We start from the raw sequence: 20,975 nt of genomic DNA, 5'->3' as shown, positions 1-20,975 counted from the left end.
CCCCGCCGCGGCTGGGGGCCCGGCCGAGCCGGGGGGATGGTTGACGTCGGGGTCCACCGACCCCCGGTGTGGCCTGGGGCCCGGTGGGACCAGGGGGACGGCTGACCTCGGGGTCCTCCGACCCCCGTGCAGGAGCCGGAGCTGCCACAGTAGCGTTGGCTTCGTGGGGGGCTTCAGGCGAGTCTCCCCATATGTGTGTTTGAACTGGAGCTTAGTGATGGGTTTTGTGTTCTCCGCTCGGAATCCGAGGCTGGGAAGGGTCGTGTTGCTCTCAATAGTGCAGCTCTAGGGACGTTACTGAAGCTAAAAGCTGAGCCAGCTTTACCATGAGTGCTCTTAAACTGACCTGACTGGCTCTCAGTTTATTAGCAGCATTTGGTCTAATTTCTAAACACTGTGGTGTTGCAAAATCAGGATGACAAACTGTTGAATCTGTTTTCTTTGTTGTAGGTTCTCACTGTCCTTCATGTATTTTTGATGTTTGTCTCATTAGTCCTTTTTGGACTGAGAGGTTAAGGTAAACGTTAGACTTCAGAGGAATTACTGTCGTAAGAAGGAACAAGATGTTTATATTCTTATCTAACATACCTATTCTGAAACTCAATACATCTCTAACATCTATTAAAGTATAACTTCTTCAGTATTGGGTTGTCCTCTTTCTTGTTCTGATTAAGATGGTGAAACTAGGTGGATTGGTTTTCCGTCCATTTACATTTGAATTTAGGGTCTTCTGAAGCGTGTGAAGGATGTCTCGTGTATGTTGGGTTTTCTGAATGCCCCCACTCACACATCAGAACAGGTACGCAAGTCACCTTGCCGAAACACTTGCAAACTTGTTGACAGAAGTAATCCTCTTATTCCGCTCAGAAGTCTGAATTGTATCTTGTGGGGATGACTGAAAAAAGATGAGAAATTGAAACTGATGAGCCTATAAATAGGGGTAATTAAACTACCTCTCACTGCCTCCCTGAACGCTATGGTTGTGACAGCTGAGACTCAGAACTGATGCAATCTCTCCTGCTCACAAGAAAATGATTAGAAAAGCCTAATCACGGCATGGAAAAATATATTGGGTTTTTTTTCCTTTTCTCTCTGCAGTTTGATAAGAAGGAAATAAGCTGGGAATGACAAACACAGGTCCTGTTCATCTTTTCTGGACTATGCTAACAAAAAAAAGAGAGGATTGTAGCACGGCTGTATTTCCTACCGTGTATTAGTTTTCCACAAAAGGTTTCCTGCTTGGCTGACGTCCCCTTAGCATTGTCAGCGAGATCCCTGCTGTTTCACTGCTTGCTTTACTGCCAGCGTTTTCCTCTTACCGTCACCTAGTCAGGGACTTGGAATGGTATGCTGCCGAACCCCCGAATCGGAACTGCTGCGAGGAGTATTCCGTGCATAGCGAGGACAGCTAGTTTAATTAGAGTGTGGGTTTGTGTGTGCGTGTGTTACTTTCTTGATTGTATTTATTGGCTGTGATGTCCTTTGCTTGGGACAGCCTCTGCACCTGCTCATCATAGAGGTTGAAGAAGGAAAGTAGAAAGAACCCCTCTAAAATGCATTCCATCCCTATAAAAGGAAGCGTAAGAGAAAGTCCTCTATAGGGCTTAAGTTACTGGTATCTGTGTCCGCAGTCCCCTTGGCTCTCTCCTCCAGTTTTGGAAGGGATGTAGCCACCACGGTTCAAAAGCACACATGTGATGGCAGTACTTCAAATGAAGCGATCTTGATCGCCAGTCCGGAACCATTTACCAGAGATCACTAACACCCCCATTTTTCTATTTGGGGTGGCTGACAGTTGCATCTTCCTACTCAAAGCCAAAAATACAAAGATGAGAGAGCAGGAGTACAAGTTACCATTAGAACAAAAGTTACGTAAAGTGCATTAAGCGCCATCAGTCGTCCAGATGCAGCTTTTCTTTTGCTGCACTTTTTGCCACCTTCAGTAGGAGCGTATGTATACGTGGGGTGACACTTTTGGTTTTAGACAACCCATCATCTTTTTAACCTCTCTCCTTTAAACCCAACTTATTTGCAGTCCGTTCTGTGCATTAAATTATTATTTTTGTCTTATTTCACATCTTTTTACCAACTCAACCACAGCTACTTCCAGATGCATTAGCGTTTAGGGTAAGATACATCGTATTTTAACTGAGCTTTATGGAATGTCACCCTGTAAGAATAAATCTGTAGGGCTGATTCCAATAAGTTCTCCTTTGTATATTTATACTTTTTTGGATATAAACTGGAAAACTTGCACAGGTGTCTCTTGAATCCTGTGCCTATTGTGAAAGCTCAAAATGTTGATGCACTTTGGTTTGTTTTTTGTTTTCTCCTAATGGAAGTAAAATTTTGGGGGTGGAAGTGTGGTAAAGATCAGCCTCTGCAGACCAACCAGTCGTGTTCTGAACTGTTTTATGTTCAGTTCATCCCAGGTACTGGTGCTTGTGCAGTTTCTTTTGTGAAACTGCATCAAAACTGAGCTTCTCTTGACCTTCAGTAGTCATTAGGTAATGATATATTTATTTATTAAGCCATCCCCATTTGCTGCAATAACTTGGAAGTGTTGTTTTGGTTTTTTTTTCTTAGTTGTTCTCCAGTTAAAGAAATGGTAATATTCACTGGATTTTCTTGTTGCAAGCAGAATATTCTTAACTTGAAAAAAAAGGCAAGATTAACAAGAATCAGTTACTTCAAAAATGGAGTTGGTACATAGGTTAATCCCAATTCCTATTTGAATGACTTGCTGGAGGTTTGGATATGCTAGAATCTCACGGAATCTATGTCCGTGAGAATGGGCTGGAGAAGGCCTTGGTAGGAATATCGTCAACTTTTCAGTACAGAAGGAATTGTTACGATTGCAGCAATATCCCCGAATTTAGCCATGCACTCGGGTATTTTGCTGCTTCAGCAATTCAGCTTGAAACGCTGATGGTATTGGGGATGATCAGAAACGCTGTGCAATTTTTCTTCAGATACAGCGCTCGTGCCTGCGATGAGATTGGTTGCAGAGCCTTTCACCTTGATGTTCTGCTTTCCCTTGGAGAACTAAGAACCTTGTGTACAAAGAGGGGTAGCTCGTGTTCTTTCCGCTGATAGGAGTGTGTGTTTTCACTCGTGCCCTGTGTAGCGTCTGATTTATGGCAGCTCTGAGAAATAAAGGCCGTCTTTTACTTGCCAAAGACAAGCCTGACAGAGCCGCTAGAACACTACTTGGTTGCTGTGTTCGCATCGCTGTCCCTGGGCTACGTGGTGTTTGGTTTGGGGTTGTTGTTGAAGTTTGTCTGCTAAGATCACACCTCAAAAAAAACTCCTTTCATCCAGAACACGCAGATGTAGTTTAGTGCTGAGAGTGCACTGAAAACCCTCGATCAGAGATAAGGGAGAACGCAGATGTGTTCGCTGGGCGGCTAAGAATAAGTCTCTCAAAAGTTAATGCCATAGGTGGGGACACTGAGCTGCTTCGATATAGACCATATACAGCTCTCCTTTGGCAGGGCACTATATTAGTCATTCAGAAAGCTGTTTGTGGGTGGTGAATATCAATATGAGATTCCTCGGTATTTGTATTTAAGCGGGATATGTTCGGACTGGAGGAATTGCCATGGTAGTTTGGAGACGGAGCAGGGCTCTTGTGTCTGCAGCGGTCAGCACTGCATTCTTTGGAGGAAGGTGGAAGAAGGCTGGGCAGCTGAATAGGTTGTCCCCAAGTGAAGTTCCTTCCTGCTCCCTATCAGCTGGTACCCTAAAGCATGAGGTTTTGTTGAATTTTTACCTTTTAAAATGTTGTCAAGTGTCACTTTGGATGTTTTGGTTTATTTTGCGGTATTTTTCCTGATTGCCTTTCAGTTTCTTTGTGTGTCCTGTCTTCCAAGAGCAAGGAAGATGCGTGACGTGTGGTCTCTGTTTAGATTGTATACTTTGATATAATTTTCACCCAAGCAGTCTGAATTTGTGTCGATACAGTTCTTTCACTTACAGGGCGTTTCTTACCAATATGTAAAATCGCAATGTAATATGAAATGTACAATTTACACTTTCTGCTAAGAATCAGATTCTTACTTATTTAGGAACAAAATTCACTACTTCCTGTTTTTGGAGCTGTTGATTTTTCTGTTTAGTCTTGTCATGTTAAGTTAACTCTGAAAACCAGAAGATCTTGTATTTATTGATTAACATGCTTTATTTTTAACCTCTTAAAGATGGTTTCATCCAAATATTACTGGGGTGGAGGCAGAAAACCTGCTGTTAACAAGAGGAGTGGATGGCAGCTTTCTGGCACGACCCAGCAAAAGTAACCCAGGAGACTTTACGCTCTCTGTTAGGTAAGTTTAAATGGCAAGGGTTTTTTTTGTCTGTCTCCCCAGATTGGTAATGCCTTCATTTGATGCTGTTTGATGCGGAAAGAGTTGTAAATGAACTACTTGTAAGAGATGAAAGAATTCATGGTTCCCTTCCCCCTTCTTTTTTTTTTTTTTTTTTACCTTCCTGTTTGCTGTGAAAAGGTTCTCAAATACTTATACTCAACTTGGGGAAGCTATAGGTTGGAGGGTGGTGAATTCTGCAGGGACAGAAAAAGTTAAGGGTAAGCAGTAGATTCATAATAGCGTTATTTTAGCCCTTGAAAAACTCTTTGAAAACTCTCTGAAAGTAGCAGAGATGAAGTGAATTACTGATCAGGTACGTGCAAGGAAATGCTACCCAGACTCTCTTCTTACAGGAAAAGTCAGCACATTTTTAAGGATGACTGCTTCCAAAACAGGCCTTTTGTAACACTGGTCCCCTGACCCGGTGGATAGCAGTAGGGATGGGGAAAGGACGGCAAGAGGAAGTCGATAAGGGAAAAGTGGGATTGGTGATAAGAATAATACTGCTTGGATACCTTTGAGATAATGGGCCTTGTTGAACAGAAGGAGACCCTTTCAGAGACCTGTTCTTCGTTCATACGAGGGACTGTGGGAGCAAGTGCCTTGCATCAGGCAAAGGAACTGTTTACTGAAGGAGAGATCTTAGCAGTTAGTGTGAAATTCTTGGGAAAGGAGCAAACAAGCTCTGATGGGCGTCTTGAGACTGCTGAATTCTTCTCACCCCTCCACCCCTTGTGTTTGTGTGTGCAGTTCTTGGAGGGCTGAGGGATTTCCGTGGAGATCCTGAGGCTACAGAGCTTGCTCTGGCTTCAAGAATTCTTTTGTTAAGGAATTAAGGTTTGGTTTTTTTTTTCCTATTCTTCCTGACTGTTAGACAGCCACTTCCCCTTCTTGCAAGCCACTGAAATGTGGCTGAAGCACACTTCAGAGGTGCGCTAGCTTAGCTATTCTGCAGTGTTTCAGTTGGAACGGGATGGAAAGGTAAGTACGGATTTCGCTCACTCAGACAAAAGAATGCGAAATGAAAGTGGTCGATTGGAAATCCGCTGACTGTGTGGGGTGTTTTTTCCTTCTTCCCAAATATTAGACGAACTGGGGCTGTCACCCACATCAAGATCCAGAACACAGGAGACTACTATGACCTCTATGGAGGAGAGAAGTTTGCTACGTTGGCTGAGTTAGTCCAGTATTATATGGAACATCATGGACAGCTCAAGGAAAAGAATGGGGATGTTATAGAGTTGAAATACCCGCTGAACTGTGCTGATCCTACGTCTGAAAGGTCAGAAATAGCGGTGAACACTCGAGTGTCCATGCACGCTTTAATAAATGGGTGTGTTTATCCCTGTTAGCTCTACAGTCAGCTTCCATTCGGTGGAAGGGTGGCTGCTGTCTTCTGCTAAAAGTGGTCCCGCTGATTTCAGTGAGGTTACTTGCAAAGTGGACTAATGGACATGGCTAGAGGTAAAACAATCTTAAGCCCAGAACCTATTTCCTTCAGCATTCTTCCTGGTGTGGTACAATACTAAAATAGAGGGCGTAGTTCCTTTTATTTTTTCAGGGAGAATGTTTTATTATAGAAGTTCTCCCAAAGCTTCCTGAAGCTGTTGCAACTGCAGGGGATTCCCAGGTATATTTCTGGGCATAACTTCATACAATTTTTCCAGCAGTGGGCATATGTGTAAGAAAGTGAATGACATGCAAATGCTCAAACTCCTGTTTTTAGGAGTGTGGCTAATAAGGAGAACCTGAGATGTCATGTATGCTGAGGAAGTGTGTGTGTTAGAAATAAACCTGTGTGGCCAGTAGATACCAGTTTATTCTCAGAAGGGTAAAAAACAAGGAAAATAGAAAAAGAAGTTCTCTCACTCCTCAGAATGGCATGTGTTTAAGAGTAGTGGGGAGCGTTATTGCCCTTTTGGCCACATTTCTTGAAGAAGTGAGACTGATGTGATTATCCTGTCCAGTTCCTAATGTGATGGAAGGGTCTCAAAGACGCTAAGTTCCCACACGTTTATCAGGAAAGTGCATCCTCATGAAGGAAATAAAAGAATAAATGCCTTGAGTGAGGCAAACTTGCAGAATAAGCTCGTGTTCATTGGACACCGGGGAATCCATTTGGGCTTGTGTAAAGGATCCAAATCAAAGCTTCATTTGAAGCTTGCGTGAAATGCCAATTTCGGTGCTTATGGAAGTGCTTTGAAGTTTTTCTGTAATCACTCGTGTATACGTGCATGTACACTTTGAAGGCTTATTTTGGGTTTTTATTTTTATAAACTGAGGCTCTTTTAGACTTGGACATGGTTGCTCAGTGTATATAAGTGTTTTACTTGATTACGAATATGTAGAACAAGTGGATTCAGGCATGGCTGGAATGACAAGTAGGGTACCTGTCTATATCTTACTTTATTTAAAGGTGGTTTCATGGGCATCTCTCTGGAAGAGAAGCTGAAAAGCTATTAACAGAAAAAGGAAAACATGGAAGCTTTCTTGTGCGTGAGAGTCAGAGCCACCCTGGGGACTTTGTTCTTTCTGTCCGGACAGGAGATGATAAAGGAGAGAGTAATGATGGGAAATCTAAAGTGACACATGTCATGATTCACTGCCAGGTATGATGAAGCACAAGCTGCTTTAAGAGGGCTACTTCCACGGGCAGTTGGTTTATTCGAACAGTTTATTCAATCCTACACGTTGCTACGGAGAGCTGAACGCATTTCCCTTTCCCTGTGGTACTCTATGTGCTGTGTATCATCTGTTTGATCAAATTGACTAATTTGATGGCATCAAAATTCTATTAGTGTTTTGGTTTGGTTTTTTTGACTGCTTGCCTGACTGAATCATGTCATATTATACTATGCTGTCAAGTACCTTCTAATAGATTTGCTTTTGATTGCATCAGAAGTCTGTCTCAAATCCTCTGCTGATGGAGCCTTTCATGTTCATGAATCTTCTTAAGCGAGTTGCAGTCTCCTGGATAAATTATATAGAAATAGGAGTAATTGGACAAATAGGGACCTGTCCGAGTGTATCTATTTCTCCTGTCTGTTGATAAAGTTGATAGATGATCAACATTCTGTGAAAATTTGGAGTATTAAATCCAAGGAACGCTTTTAAATGTAGAGTTTGAATTTAATACAGGGTAGTTCTTCACTGAAGAATTGCTGTATTATAGTCTCTTTATCTTTGTATATTCCCATGGGTTGCTATTAAAAATAATAAATCAGATATTTTCTTATCCTAAAAGACAGTGTAACAACTTAGTTGTTTAAAAACAACTAAAATGCAGTAGCAGAAGTAATTTGGAGATTGAAATGGCCTACCAAGACTGTAAAAGCTAAACTACCAGAATTTTGTAACTATTTGATTTGCAGTTAACTACTAGTAGCATTTATGGCATTGAGGAATATAACTCAGCACTGCTTCCCTAAACTAGGGATGGTGCCAGTCAATACTAGCCTTTCAGGACACAATGATCTTCTTGGCTTTGGAAATCAATTCAAATTCCTATCTCCTGGATTCTAATCATGTAGCTCAGGCAGCCTGGTCGATCAGAGTGAACCTCACTTCAGAAGGAGTCATCTCTCCTGAAAAGGCAGATAAAATGATTTTCAATTAGATGACAAAAAGGCCGATGTCCTCCATAGTGTGTGTGTGTGTTTTCGTTAAGGTTCTACCATCTCTGAGCAGAAGGGTTTTACCAGATTCTTCTATATAGGGTTGTAAAGAAAATTTCTCATGTGCTGCATAGCCTAAAGATATTAGCGTAGACTTCATCGTGCATTTATTCTGATGAGCATCTGTCTTTCAAGGATCTAAAATACGATGTTGGTGGAGGGGAGAAATTTGACTCTCTGACAGATCTAGTGGAGCATTACAAGAAGAACCCAATGGTAGAAACTTTGGGCACAGTATTGCAGCTCAAGCAGGTGAGTGACTGGAGGAGACACCGCGAAGATTTGTTACGTTCAGCGTGTCTTGTTGAAGTGCAGGCTTTTCCGTGTGTTCTATGAGACTTCCTGATGCAAAAATGAAGAATTAAACTTTGTGAAACTGGATGACAGAGCCATTTAAACAGCAACAATTTTTGATATGCCTGTGAAGGACAGACTTTTATGTCTGTGATGCATGCAGAACTTCTCTTGGTTCCACAGGGATTGCAGGACTAGTCCAAAAATGAGACGACTTAATGTATCAGAGAACAACTGTGAGACTTTATCTAAAAGCAGTTGTTCTCTGCCTCCTTCCTCCCTACCCTCAGCGAATTGCCAAGTTTTGAAGTCCAAATAAATGCCTGGATCCTAGAATTGACTATATAAAATACACTTAGGGGGGTTGTGGTTTAACTGTCTCTTCATATTTGTCATTTGTTACACCTTTGTTTAATATTTGTGTCTTCCTTAGCCTCTGAATACTACCCGTATTAATGCTGCAGAGATTGAAAGCAGAGTGCGAGAGCTAAGCAAGCTAGCAGAGACTACAGATAAAGTCAAGCAGGGCTTCTGGGAAGAATTTGAGGTATTTCATTACATTCCAAGTGTTGTGGTATTAAATCTCTACACTCCTCAGAAGTTAGGTTTGTTCCTGTCTTCCTGACATTTTTTCATCTTCCCCTCTTTCGCTTCAGAACCTTGTTCTTGCTCCCATCTCCTGTGTCAGGTACAGCATGGCTTAAAATTTTACCACCTCCATTCTTGTATCTGCTAGCAAAATGATGGAAATATCTGTCTTTTCTCCTGATGCTGAGACCTAATTATGTTCTTCAATGCTGTTTATTCAGTACCTAGCACAATCCCCCCTGAATATCCTCCCCGTCATGAGGTCACCTTATGTACAACTGTATCTCACCCACCAGGACAGTTTATCAGGTTCATTCCTGTGCTCCTCTTGTGGACAGGAAGAGATCTGTAGGCTGGATTAACGTTTCTGGAGGCAAAGGACTAATTCCTAGCCCATGCTACTCTTGGCCCAAGTACCAGTACGGTAGCGGTGTCTGATGCAGGTGGAATGTCAGATGTGCGTGTGAAGGGAATTGCACCATGCTTTCTGCTGTGTTTGGGGGGTTGAGTGCTGTTGCTTTGAGGAAACATCAGTGTGATTTCTCAGTCTATATATATATATGCTCTTGCCCTTGAGTTTGTGGCTTTTTAATAGCCGTTTTTGGGGATTTTAACACTTTTTTGTGAAATGGTAGTGGTAGCAAGCTCTGAGGTGAAGCAACATTGATTATATGTATTCCTTGGACTCCTGGGGATTTATTTTTGTTTTGTTTGGGTGTTTCATTTCTGCCTGCAGCCAAAATTCCATTTCCACTCTCAGAAAGTAGCATGGCCTTTCCTTCTGTCTTATCCATGCACCTCGTGTGTGTGTGTAACGTAGTATGCTGGCCCAGCTCCCCCCTTTGAAGTCCTAACGATTTCACGGGGCTGCTTATGTTTGAAAAACAAAAACAAAACCAAACCAGCTGAAACTGTTAATTTCTCAAGCAGAGCAAAATAAATATGAGTTAATTAACACATTCCAAACTATGAGTCTGGACCCTAACAATTGGAGGCACTTGCTTTAGTAGTGTCTCAAATAGGATGGACTGGTTCGTGCCAGACACACCTAAGGAAAACACGGGGGAGTCTGGAACTCTACCGGCAGATGGCAACAGGAAACTGAGAAGTCCTGATCTTTGACAGAGAGGCTGGCTTCGGCTGTGTAATGCTATTTTGAGAAACTTCTTGAATAGTGATGGATTTGCAAAGCAGCCATTCTTGAAGAAGCTCTTTTTTGGTCAGACATGCTCATTACCTAAATGCACTGTCCAGTCTGCTCTGAGATAATTGTCAGGAGAAGAAAGATAATGAAAAGCAAAAGTCATACCAAAGAGGTAACACATTTCACTACGAATTTGGATGGAATAGAAGGTGAGGTCATGACAGTGGGGAAATGATAAAATGAAAATTAAGCTTTCTCCTCTCTCTCCCCCTGTGCCCAGTGCAGGGGGAGGTGGTGCAGTCCTTGACCCAGGGCTGCTGAGTGGTCAGAATCCCACCTGGAGGGGGAAGGAAGCAAGCAGAAGCTGCTCTGGCTGTTGCTGAGGACTTGGGACTCTGTTTTACCCTAATAGTAGTGGTGGATCCCTTGGGGAGCCGTTCTCACCTATTGCTTGTGAGCCTGGCTGGGAGGAGTTAGGCCTCAAGCCTGGCATCGCTTCCCTTCTAGAGTTCCCCACCTGAACTGATGTGGGGCCCAGAGGGTCAGGAAGATAAGCCACATGGCTCTGATGGCTAAAACTTGCATATGGGGATGAATGGCTGCTCCAAAGACTGATGAGCGGTGTGTCATACGACACAGTCGCGGCTGTGCCCGTGTGGTTTAGCCTGAATGCACATTTGCAAGTTAGCCAAGCACAGGGCATCTGCTGGCTTCCCTGGCGACCCCACACGTACCTCACTCGTAGTCATGGGGCATAAAAAGCAAAGAGTGTGCCCTGTTGGCTTGGCCTTCTTGTAGTCGGTGCTGGCTTACAAGAAGCTGTGTGGATTGATGTTTGGGTTTAGTTTTCCTTGAGGGAAGCATTCTCGTGCGGTGTGTTTAAGAGTAGAGTGTTGATTGGTCAAAATATGACTGAGCTATTGCTTGACACTTCTGGCTTCTTTTCTGACCTCTGGTCTCTGCTCAATAAATGAGCCTTGTAATGTATTTATCAGTTGGTCCTTAGAAGCAAGGTGTTTTCCTGTCTTGTGTCTGTCCTGAAGAGTATTTGCAAATAAGCCAGAAGTCTTACAGAAAAAGTAAACGTGAGAAATAAAAGTATTTACCTGTGAGACTTTCCACTTCCCTTTCCCCTTCACTGCTGCGAGTGAGGACAGCACTAAACCTTATTATTTTTCCGCTGCGTTTTTGAAAATGAAGCAGTCTCCTGGCAGTTTTAGTGTCACGCTTTTTCATTCCCCTCAGGTGAGCTATAGCTGTCAGCCTTGGTGGCAGGGGGGCAACCTCCAGGTTGTCCATGGATCTCCGCCTGTGCTGTTTATGCTTTGGCAGTCCAGATGGTAGTTATAAATTACTTGTCTTCAGGCATATTTAAGAATGTACCTCTTGTCCTGTAAACCACTAGACAGAAATGTTGACAGTCCTTGTAATGTTTTTGCTGGTGAAAAATGGCTGTTTGGTGAGCTTAAGCCTCGGATGTTGTAGTGAAATTGAAGACTCTGTTTCAGATTTATTGTCGCATTGTGTACATCTCTTAATGGGCTTGTTAGAAGTTGCTGCTGCTCATGGATCTCTCCTCAGGGATGCTCAAAGCAGTGATAATTAACTGTATGAAGTGAAGATGTGTTTGAAGCTATAGTTTCCGCACACTTAATTGTTTCCATTTTGTTTAACCTGCTAGCAAAGTTTAGCTTTCGGTTCTTTTCTTGACGTTTCACTTGGCTGAGACTCAAAAGTGTTAATATTACATAAGGGTGCGCTGCGATAACGTCGGGTGAAAGACTTGCAGTGTGCAGCAGGTGAGCTTACTGCAGAGTGCTCTTTCACCCATCGCCAGTAGTAGCGAGCAGTGCTTTATAGCGATGTGTTTTCGTAAGCGCAAAACCTCGCGGCCCTCCTGTATTGCTTTTGTTCTTAGTTTCCCTGTCTTTAGGATGAGCCTAATTGTCCAAGGTCACCAAGTGAGGCAGTAACAATAACAGAGACTGAAATAGAAGTGAGCAAATGTGCCTGACATGCCCAAGCGTTAAAGCAATCTCTGCAAGAGTATTAAGAGTGATAATAACAAGGGGAGCGACTTCCAAAGCCTGAGCGTTCCTTTTAGTCAGGCCAGAACTGCTTTGGGGATTAAAACCTGGAACAAAGACATTGAGATTCTGGTCTCTCCAGCTTCATTGCGAGTAGGGAGATTTGCTGCTAAGCAGCATGGCTGTCAAGTATGGAATTGCTGTTGTCCCTGTCATATTAATTGGGAACCAGGCACTGAGAAATTAGCTCCCTGCCAACAGGAGAAATCCCCATGCAGATTTCTTGTTTCTGCGCTGGGACGATTTATGGATAACCCTCTTTGTTACCTAATGCCTCCTCCCTTCCCCCAGCAGGGTAATATGAGACAGTCTGTGCAGAATTGGGTACTGGTTGAGTGAAATGGCTGTGTTGGTAGGAGAGAATAATTAGAGCACTTGAAGTGGTGCATGGCTGTGGTGGTGGGTTGTATGTTGGAATTTTACGTGTCTCATCCATACCTTTGAAAATACCATACCATTCCCACGTGGACTTTTGTTTTGGGGGAGTAGACAAGAATATCTTCCTAATGTTCCGCTTCTAACTGCTGGAGGACTTCCCACTGTGCTTGATATTTAAATGCAGTTGCTCGTGTTGATGTGCTGCTTTGGGTTTTCTGTAGGCTCCTGCCTCCTCTTTGGATGTCTGGAGTTGGTCTGGATGCAGCCTGCAAGGCTCCACTCCTGCGGTGTTGCCTTTGCAGGCTCGGGGACTGGTTCTGGGGCCTTTCCAGTGTTACTGCACACTGGCTGTAGCTGAAGGAGCAGAAGGAGGCCAGTAAGGCCTAGAGGGATCCAGTGCAGCTCAGGTAGAGAAGCACTCCTGTGCCTTACTCCTTTGCAGGCTGGCAAAGTTTTGAATATGTTAGTTACCGATCTTACCGGTGCTAAAGCTAATGCCAAAACAGTGGAAATTTAACTCCTTTTAGTGCCTGATTCAGAAAAAAGGAGAAATACAGTAGTATTCTTAACTTTTATGCTTGGTGAGGAAGTCTTAGTGATAAAGTGTTAGTGATAAATGTGTTTATTTGGACCTGCTCTGTAGAATGATGCTTGTGTTGTTTGGTTTCTTTAGCGTGCCTTTCGATGGCCAGATTTCCCCGGACAGAATTTTGTTGTGGTCCTTTGTAACCAGTTACGTTTTCCTTGCACGGTGTTTTACAGCTAAAAGCTTTAAGGGACCAACTTGCATCTGCTCGGTCAGAACAGTATCACGAGGACTTGCTGGTTTGTGGTTTAAAGAAGGTTTGAATTCGTAGGTGTTTATCAAATCAGATGAAGACCAGCTTGCCTTGTCTCTCTTGCTCCTGTGTTTCTCATATACCTTGGAAACAATGCCGTACTGTCTGAATGGAGAAATCCAGTACCTCTCTGACTATCTGGCTTTATAGTATTGTGAGAAAGGATCACTGTAGTGATGGTGAAACAGTCCATACTGCTTGTATTAAAACCAGTTATTTGTGCTGTTTTCATTTAGACCCTGCAGCAGCAAGAATGCAAACTTCTCTATAGTCGTAAAGAAGGTCAGCGGCAAGAAAACAAAAACAAAAATAGATATAAAAACATTTTACCCTGTAAGTATGGATTTCTTTTGTCATAACGTAAGCCTGCTACGCTTGCTTTTCTTGGCTTATAAATACAGGGTTAATTAATCACTGCTGTGCTTTTCCTTCTCCTCAGTGATAATGTCCCCTCTCATGCTGTCAGTATTAGCCCATGCAGTTTCCAATTTGTGTTCGAATATTTGTGCTTTGTAGATACCAGTATTTCGATTCCCAAATACTGGTTTTATCTTCAGCTTTCATTTAGAAGCGTCACATCCCTAAACTGTTAGTCAGCAAACTGGAATGCTTCCATTTAAGCGGATTAATTTGTGGTACAAAACCGCATGCTACAAATCCAGGGACCAGTTGCCTTGACTTAGTGCTTGACTGTCCGTGTGCTCACGAGTTCCTAGGGGGCACGACCACTTATTTTGATCTAGATTGTTTTGAGTTGGCCACTTGTTTTAACAGATGGCAGGACAGGAAGGTTTGAACATCCTAGCCACTAATTTACTGAGTTGGGTAGCTTGATAGCTTCTGGGAGGAGTAAGAAGTGTACCTACCTGTGGGATGTTTAAAAATAGCTGTGTGTTCACAACTGTAGGATGCAAGTGCTTAACATATGTGTGTATTCTTTCAGTTGATCATACCAGAGTTGTTCTACATGATGGTGATCCAAATGAACCTGTTTCAGACTATATCAATGCTAATATTATTATGGTAAGTAAACTCCTGCCTGCAGGAGTCTTGTTAGCACACGCATATCTACTTTGTAACATACTCCCCTAAATCTTGGTCAGTCTTGTAACCATTTGTCACCATCTGTTCAATTGTGGTGTCTTTTTTTTTTTTTGGTCTAGCCTGAATTTGAAACCAAGTGCAACAACTCAAAGCCAAAAAAAAGCTACATTGCTACCCAAGGTTGCCTACAGAATACAGTGAATGATTTTTGGAGGATGGTGTTTCAGGAGAACTCACGAGTTATTGTTATGACAACGAAAGAAGTTGAAAGAGGAAAGGTAAAAAGAGACTCTCAAACTGGCCTTAGGAAAGGTCATGACATTTGAGTGCAAGTAAGGACTAAATTGACCTGGTTATATTGATTGGTGTGCCGAAATCTGGTCTGCCACCACTGGCTTTGGACACCTGGAAGGTGCTGAGTGTCCTTTTTTATTGGTGTCTGTGGGAATTGAGGGTATGCTCCTATCACATCATCAGAACTCCCTGTTTTTAAGGGTTGACTGATTACATTTTAGCTACTGGATGTGAATGGATGTATTTCAAAATCATTCAGGGAATGAGGCACTGGAATGCAAGATGTAGCCAAACAGGGATTCCGTGTACTCAAAGGGGTGAACTCCCCATTCCTGTAACAGAAGTACAGCCATTTGCTTTAGCTTACATAGCTTGTATAGATGTCTCTAGAAAAGCAGAATTGTGGGCCTTTATTGCTATAAGAATGAATTTAGATGATAGTGCTTCTTACCTAAAACCCACAATATAATGTCAAAGTTACTGCCCCAGATTCTCCTCATTCAGGTCATATTTACTAGAATGCCATTCTCCCTTCTGGTTTTACTTTCTGTGCTTGAATTTGATAACGTTCTTACTACGTGCTAAGCTAGTGATTACAACTGAAACCGTAACTGGTTAGGAATCCCTCAACCAGGTGTGGTTTGGCTCTTTTGTTCCTAAATTCGGGTCCTTTGCCTTTCCTGTTCTGCATGAACACAGCTGCCTGTTCAGCCTCGGGAATCTGCGAGCCCCTTGTGAACTGCTCTGGCAGCATTTAATGCTCTGCAAGAGGAAATGGTGTATCCCAACGACCTCCGCTTTACTGTTAAAGTACAGAGTCCTGGTCTTTTTCACTGTCTTCTGGCAAATCTGAGGCAATTACTTTGTTTCTAGGTTCTAATGACATATGGCAGGAAAGAATAGGAAACAGTTGAATGCTGATACTCTGGCAATGGTCACACACTGCTTCCTGTATATTACTAGTTTTATCTTTGGAATGTGTTGCTTCTGATCTCTCTCTTTTTTTTTTTTTTTAATTTGATGATAAACAATTTTGTGGGGTTTTTTTTAAGTTTCTCTGCTTTTTCCGCATACCACTGTCCTCCTTTTCCAATAATCCAATGATCTGTTTCTGAATGGAAAGCTTTTACCTTGTTAGATGAGCTCACTTTTTGAGAAACTACCCTGTTCCAGTGACCTTCCTCTTAGATCTGTCTCTTGGAAGAAGAGAAATAAACTATGGGATAGTTTTGGAAGAGTTGACTTGAGTACATTTAACACACCACTTCTTTTTTGATAACCTACGGCATAGTTTGTACTCCTCTGCAGTTTCTTCATGATTCTTTCCAAATTCTGCTAAGCCTGTTTTCTGCACTCTGGCTGTATAAAACATTTCTGTGTCTGATTACTTAATCAGTGCTGCATGCATTGATTTTTTTAAAATTATTATTCTTTTTTCTTGATGCCTATTTCAGTTCTTCAGGAACTGCAAATAACAGCCCTGATAGAAAATAAAAGTTTTTTTTAGGTCAGGCCAGCATGCTTTCACATCTGCAGGAAGGACAGAAACCTCTGCATCAGGGATGACTTCAAGAGCATGTTGCCTAAGGAAGTGAGGAACTGTGAAACAGCTGAGATCTGCACAGAGTTCTGAATACACCGGAGAGTGCACCGTAGAAGCAGCAAACACTTGCCAATTAAAATAGTGCTGTTCTGGAGGCAGTCTGCTGAGCTCATCCCCTCTATCAGACTAAAGCTTGTTTTACCATTGTGTTATCAGCCAAAAATGGCTGATACCTTTGACTTGTATTTATTTTGCAGGCTGCTGGGTTTTGATTGTAGAAGAGCCTGTAAGGCTACAGCGTTCTGCTGGAAATGCTCAGTATTTTGAAGCCGGCGGTTGGGTGGAGATACAAGTGACAGTATTTTAATCTCTGTATTTTTAAACCTTTGAGGCAAAGCAGGTACTAAGATGGTCGGGAAAGCTGCTAAAAGGAGAGATTGCCTGTATCTGCTTCTCTGAAATCATTTGCTACGGGGAAGAGCAGCCTCCCCGTAAAATGTACTTCGCCATGTGAGCTAGCTGTCCAGTCGGTGCTAGTAATAGTTCTCTGTGCATTCCAGAATGAGATGTTCAGGAATGTTTGTTAACCACTTTACAAACCAGCTGCCTTCTTACTGATTACTCCTTTTTTTTCTATTTTTTTTTTGTTTTAATCTTGCAGAGTAAGTGTGTCAAGTACTGGCCTGATGAATATTCCCTAAAGGAGTACGGTGTTATGCGTGTTAGGAACGTTAAGGAGAGTGCCGCACACGATTACACGCTAAGAGAACTTAAACTTTCTAAAGTTGGGCAAGTAAGTGTATCAGTAACACTGTCCTTTTAATTGAGGCTGCTAAAAATGTGCAGAAATAGACTGTTTCTTTGGAATCGATAAAAGCACTAAGGGATTAATAAATTGAGCCCTGTCTCTTTCTTTGAAGCTCCAGGTTTAGTTCCATACATCTTTCTCTTTGTCCTTGGGATAATTGAAGATTCTTACACCTAAGCACTTTTTGGCAGAAGGTGCACGACTGCAGAGCTTTGAGGAAATTTGGAAAGAGGGATGATGCTTTTAAGTAATCACTCTGGAGTCTAGCTTGGCATTTGCTCCCTTTTGTGGGGGTGGTTGCACTAGAAGAAAATGGTTGTAAGTGGGTCTGGAATGTAGAAAGAACATAAGGAAAGGGAAGGAATACAAAAGATGAGGAAGGAAACTGTGGAAATAGCATTTCCCTGTGGAGCAATTTGGATCGGGGTTCCAAACCAATTGTGTAAGAAAGAAATAAGCAGGATGTACTAGATTGGAATGTCCATGGGATGGAACTGAGTGGGAACAAGAGCATAAGTGCCATGAGCTGTGATGATGACAGGTGAAGGTCCCTCACTGTTGGTCACCCTCAGACAGAACTTTGCCATGGCTCCTAAAGGTGAAGGTGGAAATGTTCTTGGGAACAACTGTGTGAGAAAGAGGGAGCTGAGGAAGCAGGTGGTGTGACTCACTTGTCAGACCGGGAGGAACTCTGCCTTGTTCCCTCCTTTAAGAGGGAACAAGTGGATTCTGTGCCGTGGATACTGAGCAGTGGGTTGGATATGCCACCTTCCGATCAGACTCAGCTCTGCCGTGTGAATGTTTTTGTCTGAATTTTGATCTGAAGGATTTTGTTTTCATGTGTTGGCATCTTCCTTCCAGGGGAACACAGAAAGAACAGTCTGGCAATACCACTTCAGGACTTGGCCGGATCACGGAGTCCCGAGTGACCCTGGTGGTGTGCTGGACTTTCTCGAGGAGGTGCACCATAAGCAGGAGAGCATTTCTGATGCAGGACCAGTTGTGGTCCACTGCAGGTATGGCGATGCACTGCACCTCTCCTGCTCCTGCTCTCTACGCCTGTGGAGTTCTGTGGGATCCTGGTTTTTTTTGGTGGGGGAAGCTGAAAACTTTAGAAGACAACTTTCCCCAAGAGCTACTCAGACTTTCGTCTGTCGAGGTGTTTGTGCTTTCTGTTTTGCAAAGTGATATCCTAGATAGGTGTCCAGTGGTTACCTTGGGAGCGGGCTGTCCTTCAGAATGTGCATGTCTGTGTGAGTAAGAATTTCTGATGCTGTAGGAGAAGGTGGTACCAGTTTTGGCTAGATGCACTTCATATGCAGGATCCTGGAAACTGTAGTGTCCTATCCCACCTCCTCTGAGTGCTCTCTCCTCAGTCTAGGGAGATAGTTTTTATAAGGCAAGGAGATGTTAGATCTGACCTTGTAGGCTTTTTCTGATTCACGGATGTTAATAAACACAGAGGTACAGAAGTGCTGTCTCTTCCCTGTTAAGCTGAAGGTCTCTAGTTACTTTTGGCTGTGTGGGTTGGTTTGACTCTGGGTGTAATTTGGAAGTCTTGCATCCCTTAAAGTTAGACTTTTACTCAGTCTGGTGTTTTGGTGTCTGTTCAGAAAGAGCAAAGCAATTAACTTTTTTTGTTCCCTTTTTGCAGTGCTGGGATTGGGCGAACAGGAACTTTCATTGTGATTGATATCCTTATTGATATAATCAGAGAAAAAGGTAGGTGTGTCCCTCCCCCACTTATTTTCCTGCACAGTAAAGTACAGAACAGATACAGTAAAACAACAGGAGTGTTGCTAGAGCAGAGGATTCGAGTGATGCTACAAACTAGGTGTGTGTGTTTGGCATAGAAGGGACTTGCTCGCTCCTCTTGACATAACTGGAATCCAGGTGCTGGAACCCTGCCCCAGTTCAGCATAATGAAAACTGTCAGCTGAGGATTAGCCAGGAGTCTGGTTATGGTTTTATTATTATTATCTGTATTGTTTATTTCCCTTTTAAAACAATCTGTGAGGGTGTGGCTCTCTGTACTCACACACACTGAATCTGAGTAACTTCTTTTCAGGGAACGGTGTTGTATTTTGGTATAAACTGCCGCAAACACCAACTTGGTGTGTATGTTGGGGTAGGTTGCATTTCAAGTTGTGTTGGAACAGTGTGAAGCGAGGCAGTTTTCTCCCCTGGGCTAGCTTTCCACTTGCTGCCACAGTTCTACGGATCTGTGTATTAGCAGCCGAGGATGAACCCTCCGTGTTGGATGTCAACAATCCTGTTTATTGCGAGATCATTCAGCTACGCTGTGTTCTGCTGGAAGATGAGGCCAATCTCTCCCCCAGAGACAAAGTTTAGGTTGCTGTTCTTAACATTATGGTGATTCTTCCTAGGTGTGGACTGTGATATCGATGTTCCAAAGACCATTCAGATGGTGAGATCGCAGCGGTCAGGGATGGTGCAGACAGAAGCACAGTACAGGTTTATTTACATGGCAGTACAGCACTACATTGAAACGCTACAGCGCAGAATTGAAGAGGAGCAGGTATATTTGTCCTGGTTATAAAATGTTATGTAGGAACATGTTATCATTTGAACAGGGAGCGGAGTTGCTCGTTTGCTGCCTGTGACTTTTGGAGGCATGACTGCTGACGGTATAACCACACCACGAAAAGGCTGGGTCTGTAACCTGTTAACCCTGTTCAGAGAAGTTAGCCTACATTTCAATTCAGTATTCGTAAGAATTACTTAAACTATGAGGTGGAATTAGGAAACAATGTGTTTGGCCACTGCAGAGGAAGAAAATCAGCAGTCTGTGCTGAAAGAAAATCAGACTGTGACTAGTGCTGGTTTACCTTCCATGCAAATGCTTTCATGTATGGGATCCAGTCTTCCCTGCACCCCTGACCTCAAATTCTCTTAATATTATCTAGTTTTCTGTGCAAGCAAAATAAAAGATAAGGCTCTGATAATTAATACAGAACCTTGTGCTCCATTGAGTATTGAAGAGATTAGAGCTAGCAGATTTGAGAAGTATGATAATGAAATTCAAATGCTAGTCAGTCTAACAGCAATTTTGGGGTCTTAAAGTACATGTTTGTTAGTAACATGTACGTATATTGGGCTGAAAGATTAAAGCATGAGAGTGGTCATTTTGCAGTCCAACAAAAAAGCAGTTAAAGGGGTGATCTGGTGTAGTGAGATGAGAAAAGCTTTGGAATACGTGGTGACAACCACAAGACCTTCACCTCACTCTTCCTGTTTAAGTACTTTATTGCACTGAATTTTGACAGTCTTTTACAGAAGTTACCTCAATTTGTAATAAAGAACTGGCATTCTACTCACTGTTGCTTTCATTCTCTGCCCTTACCTCTGATCATCTGGGATTTTTATCTTTCCGTTTCAGAAGTTCAGTATCTCTCCTTCCGCAGCTGGCTTGCTGCTCAGGAGGAGATAAACCCCCCAGCTGCTCAGGCAGATGTGGGGAGCTGCGTGGTAAGCGCAGTGCCAGGTGTGAGATGTAATCCCTGTTTTGGGATGGAGTGTGCCAGCTTGGGCTTGGCACTCTTGGGTGGCTTCTGGCGGCTTTGGAGTGTGGCAGAGCTTGGTTTATATTTGTCTACATGATGTAGGTGTGCTGTTCAGCCGAGAGGATAGAGACTTTATTCCTCTCCCCAGGACAGCTGTTGTGTGCTCTGATGGTGATTAGACACAAAGTGAAGAACAAGAAATCCCTCAGGTGTGCTTTTTTTTTTTCCCCTGGCTTTGTTGTCTCACTTCGCCTTAGAGCTGCCTCATATCTCTGTGTGTGTAATTAGGCAAGCCTTGCATCCTCAGCTTTTTGAATATGGTCTCCTTCTGCTCTGCCGCTTACAGAGTCTATCTGTACCCCTCTCTCTCACTGTAATGGGTTTTGAATAGTAT

The 20,975-nt window shown here is 42.9% G+C and overlaps 1 protein-coding gene across 1 annotated transcript; it reads left to right on the top strand.

The window, feature by feature from the left end:
• Positions 1-4,191: 4,191 nt before the first annotated feature.
• Positions 4,192-19,596, top strand: PTPN11 (protein tyrosine phosphatase, non-receptor type 11; the record flags this gene model as incomplete). Its single annotated transcript, XM_010151225.1, is given in 12 exon segments — positions 4,192-4,322; positions 5,452-5,646; positions 6,781-6,973; positions 8,174-8,290; positions 8,766-8,879; positions 13,605-13,701; positions 14,312-14,391; positions 14,532-14,690; positions 16,911-17,042; positions 17,919-18,073; positions 18,712-18,779; positions 19,445-19,596. Coding segments are annotated over 12 exon segments (1,593 nt in total), but the record flags the coding sequence as incomplete, so codon positions are not given.
• Between the last annotated feature and the right edge of the window lie 1,379 nt (positions 19,597-20,975).

The sequence above is a fragment of the Eurypyga helias genome, unplaced genomic scaffold (assembly GCF_000690775.1).
Source record: "Eurypyga helias isolate BGI_N326 unplaced genomic scaffold, ASM69077v1 Scaffold44794, whole genome shotgun sequence".
In the NCBI taxonomy this organism is placed as follows: domain Eukaryota; kingdom Metazoa; phylum Chordata; class Aves; order Eurypygiformes; family Eurypygidae; genus Eurypyga; species Eurypyga helias.
This window is presented reverse-complemented; position numbering and strand designations above follow the sequence as displayed.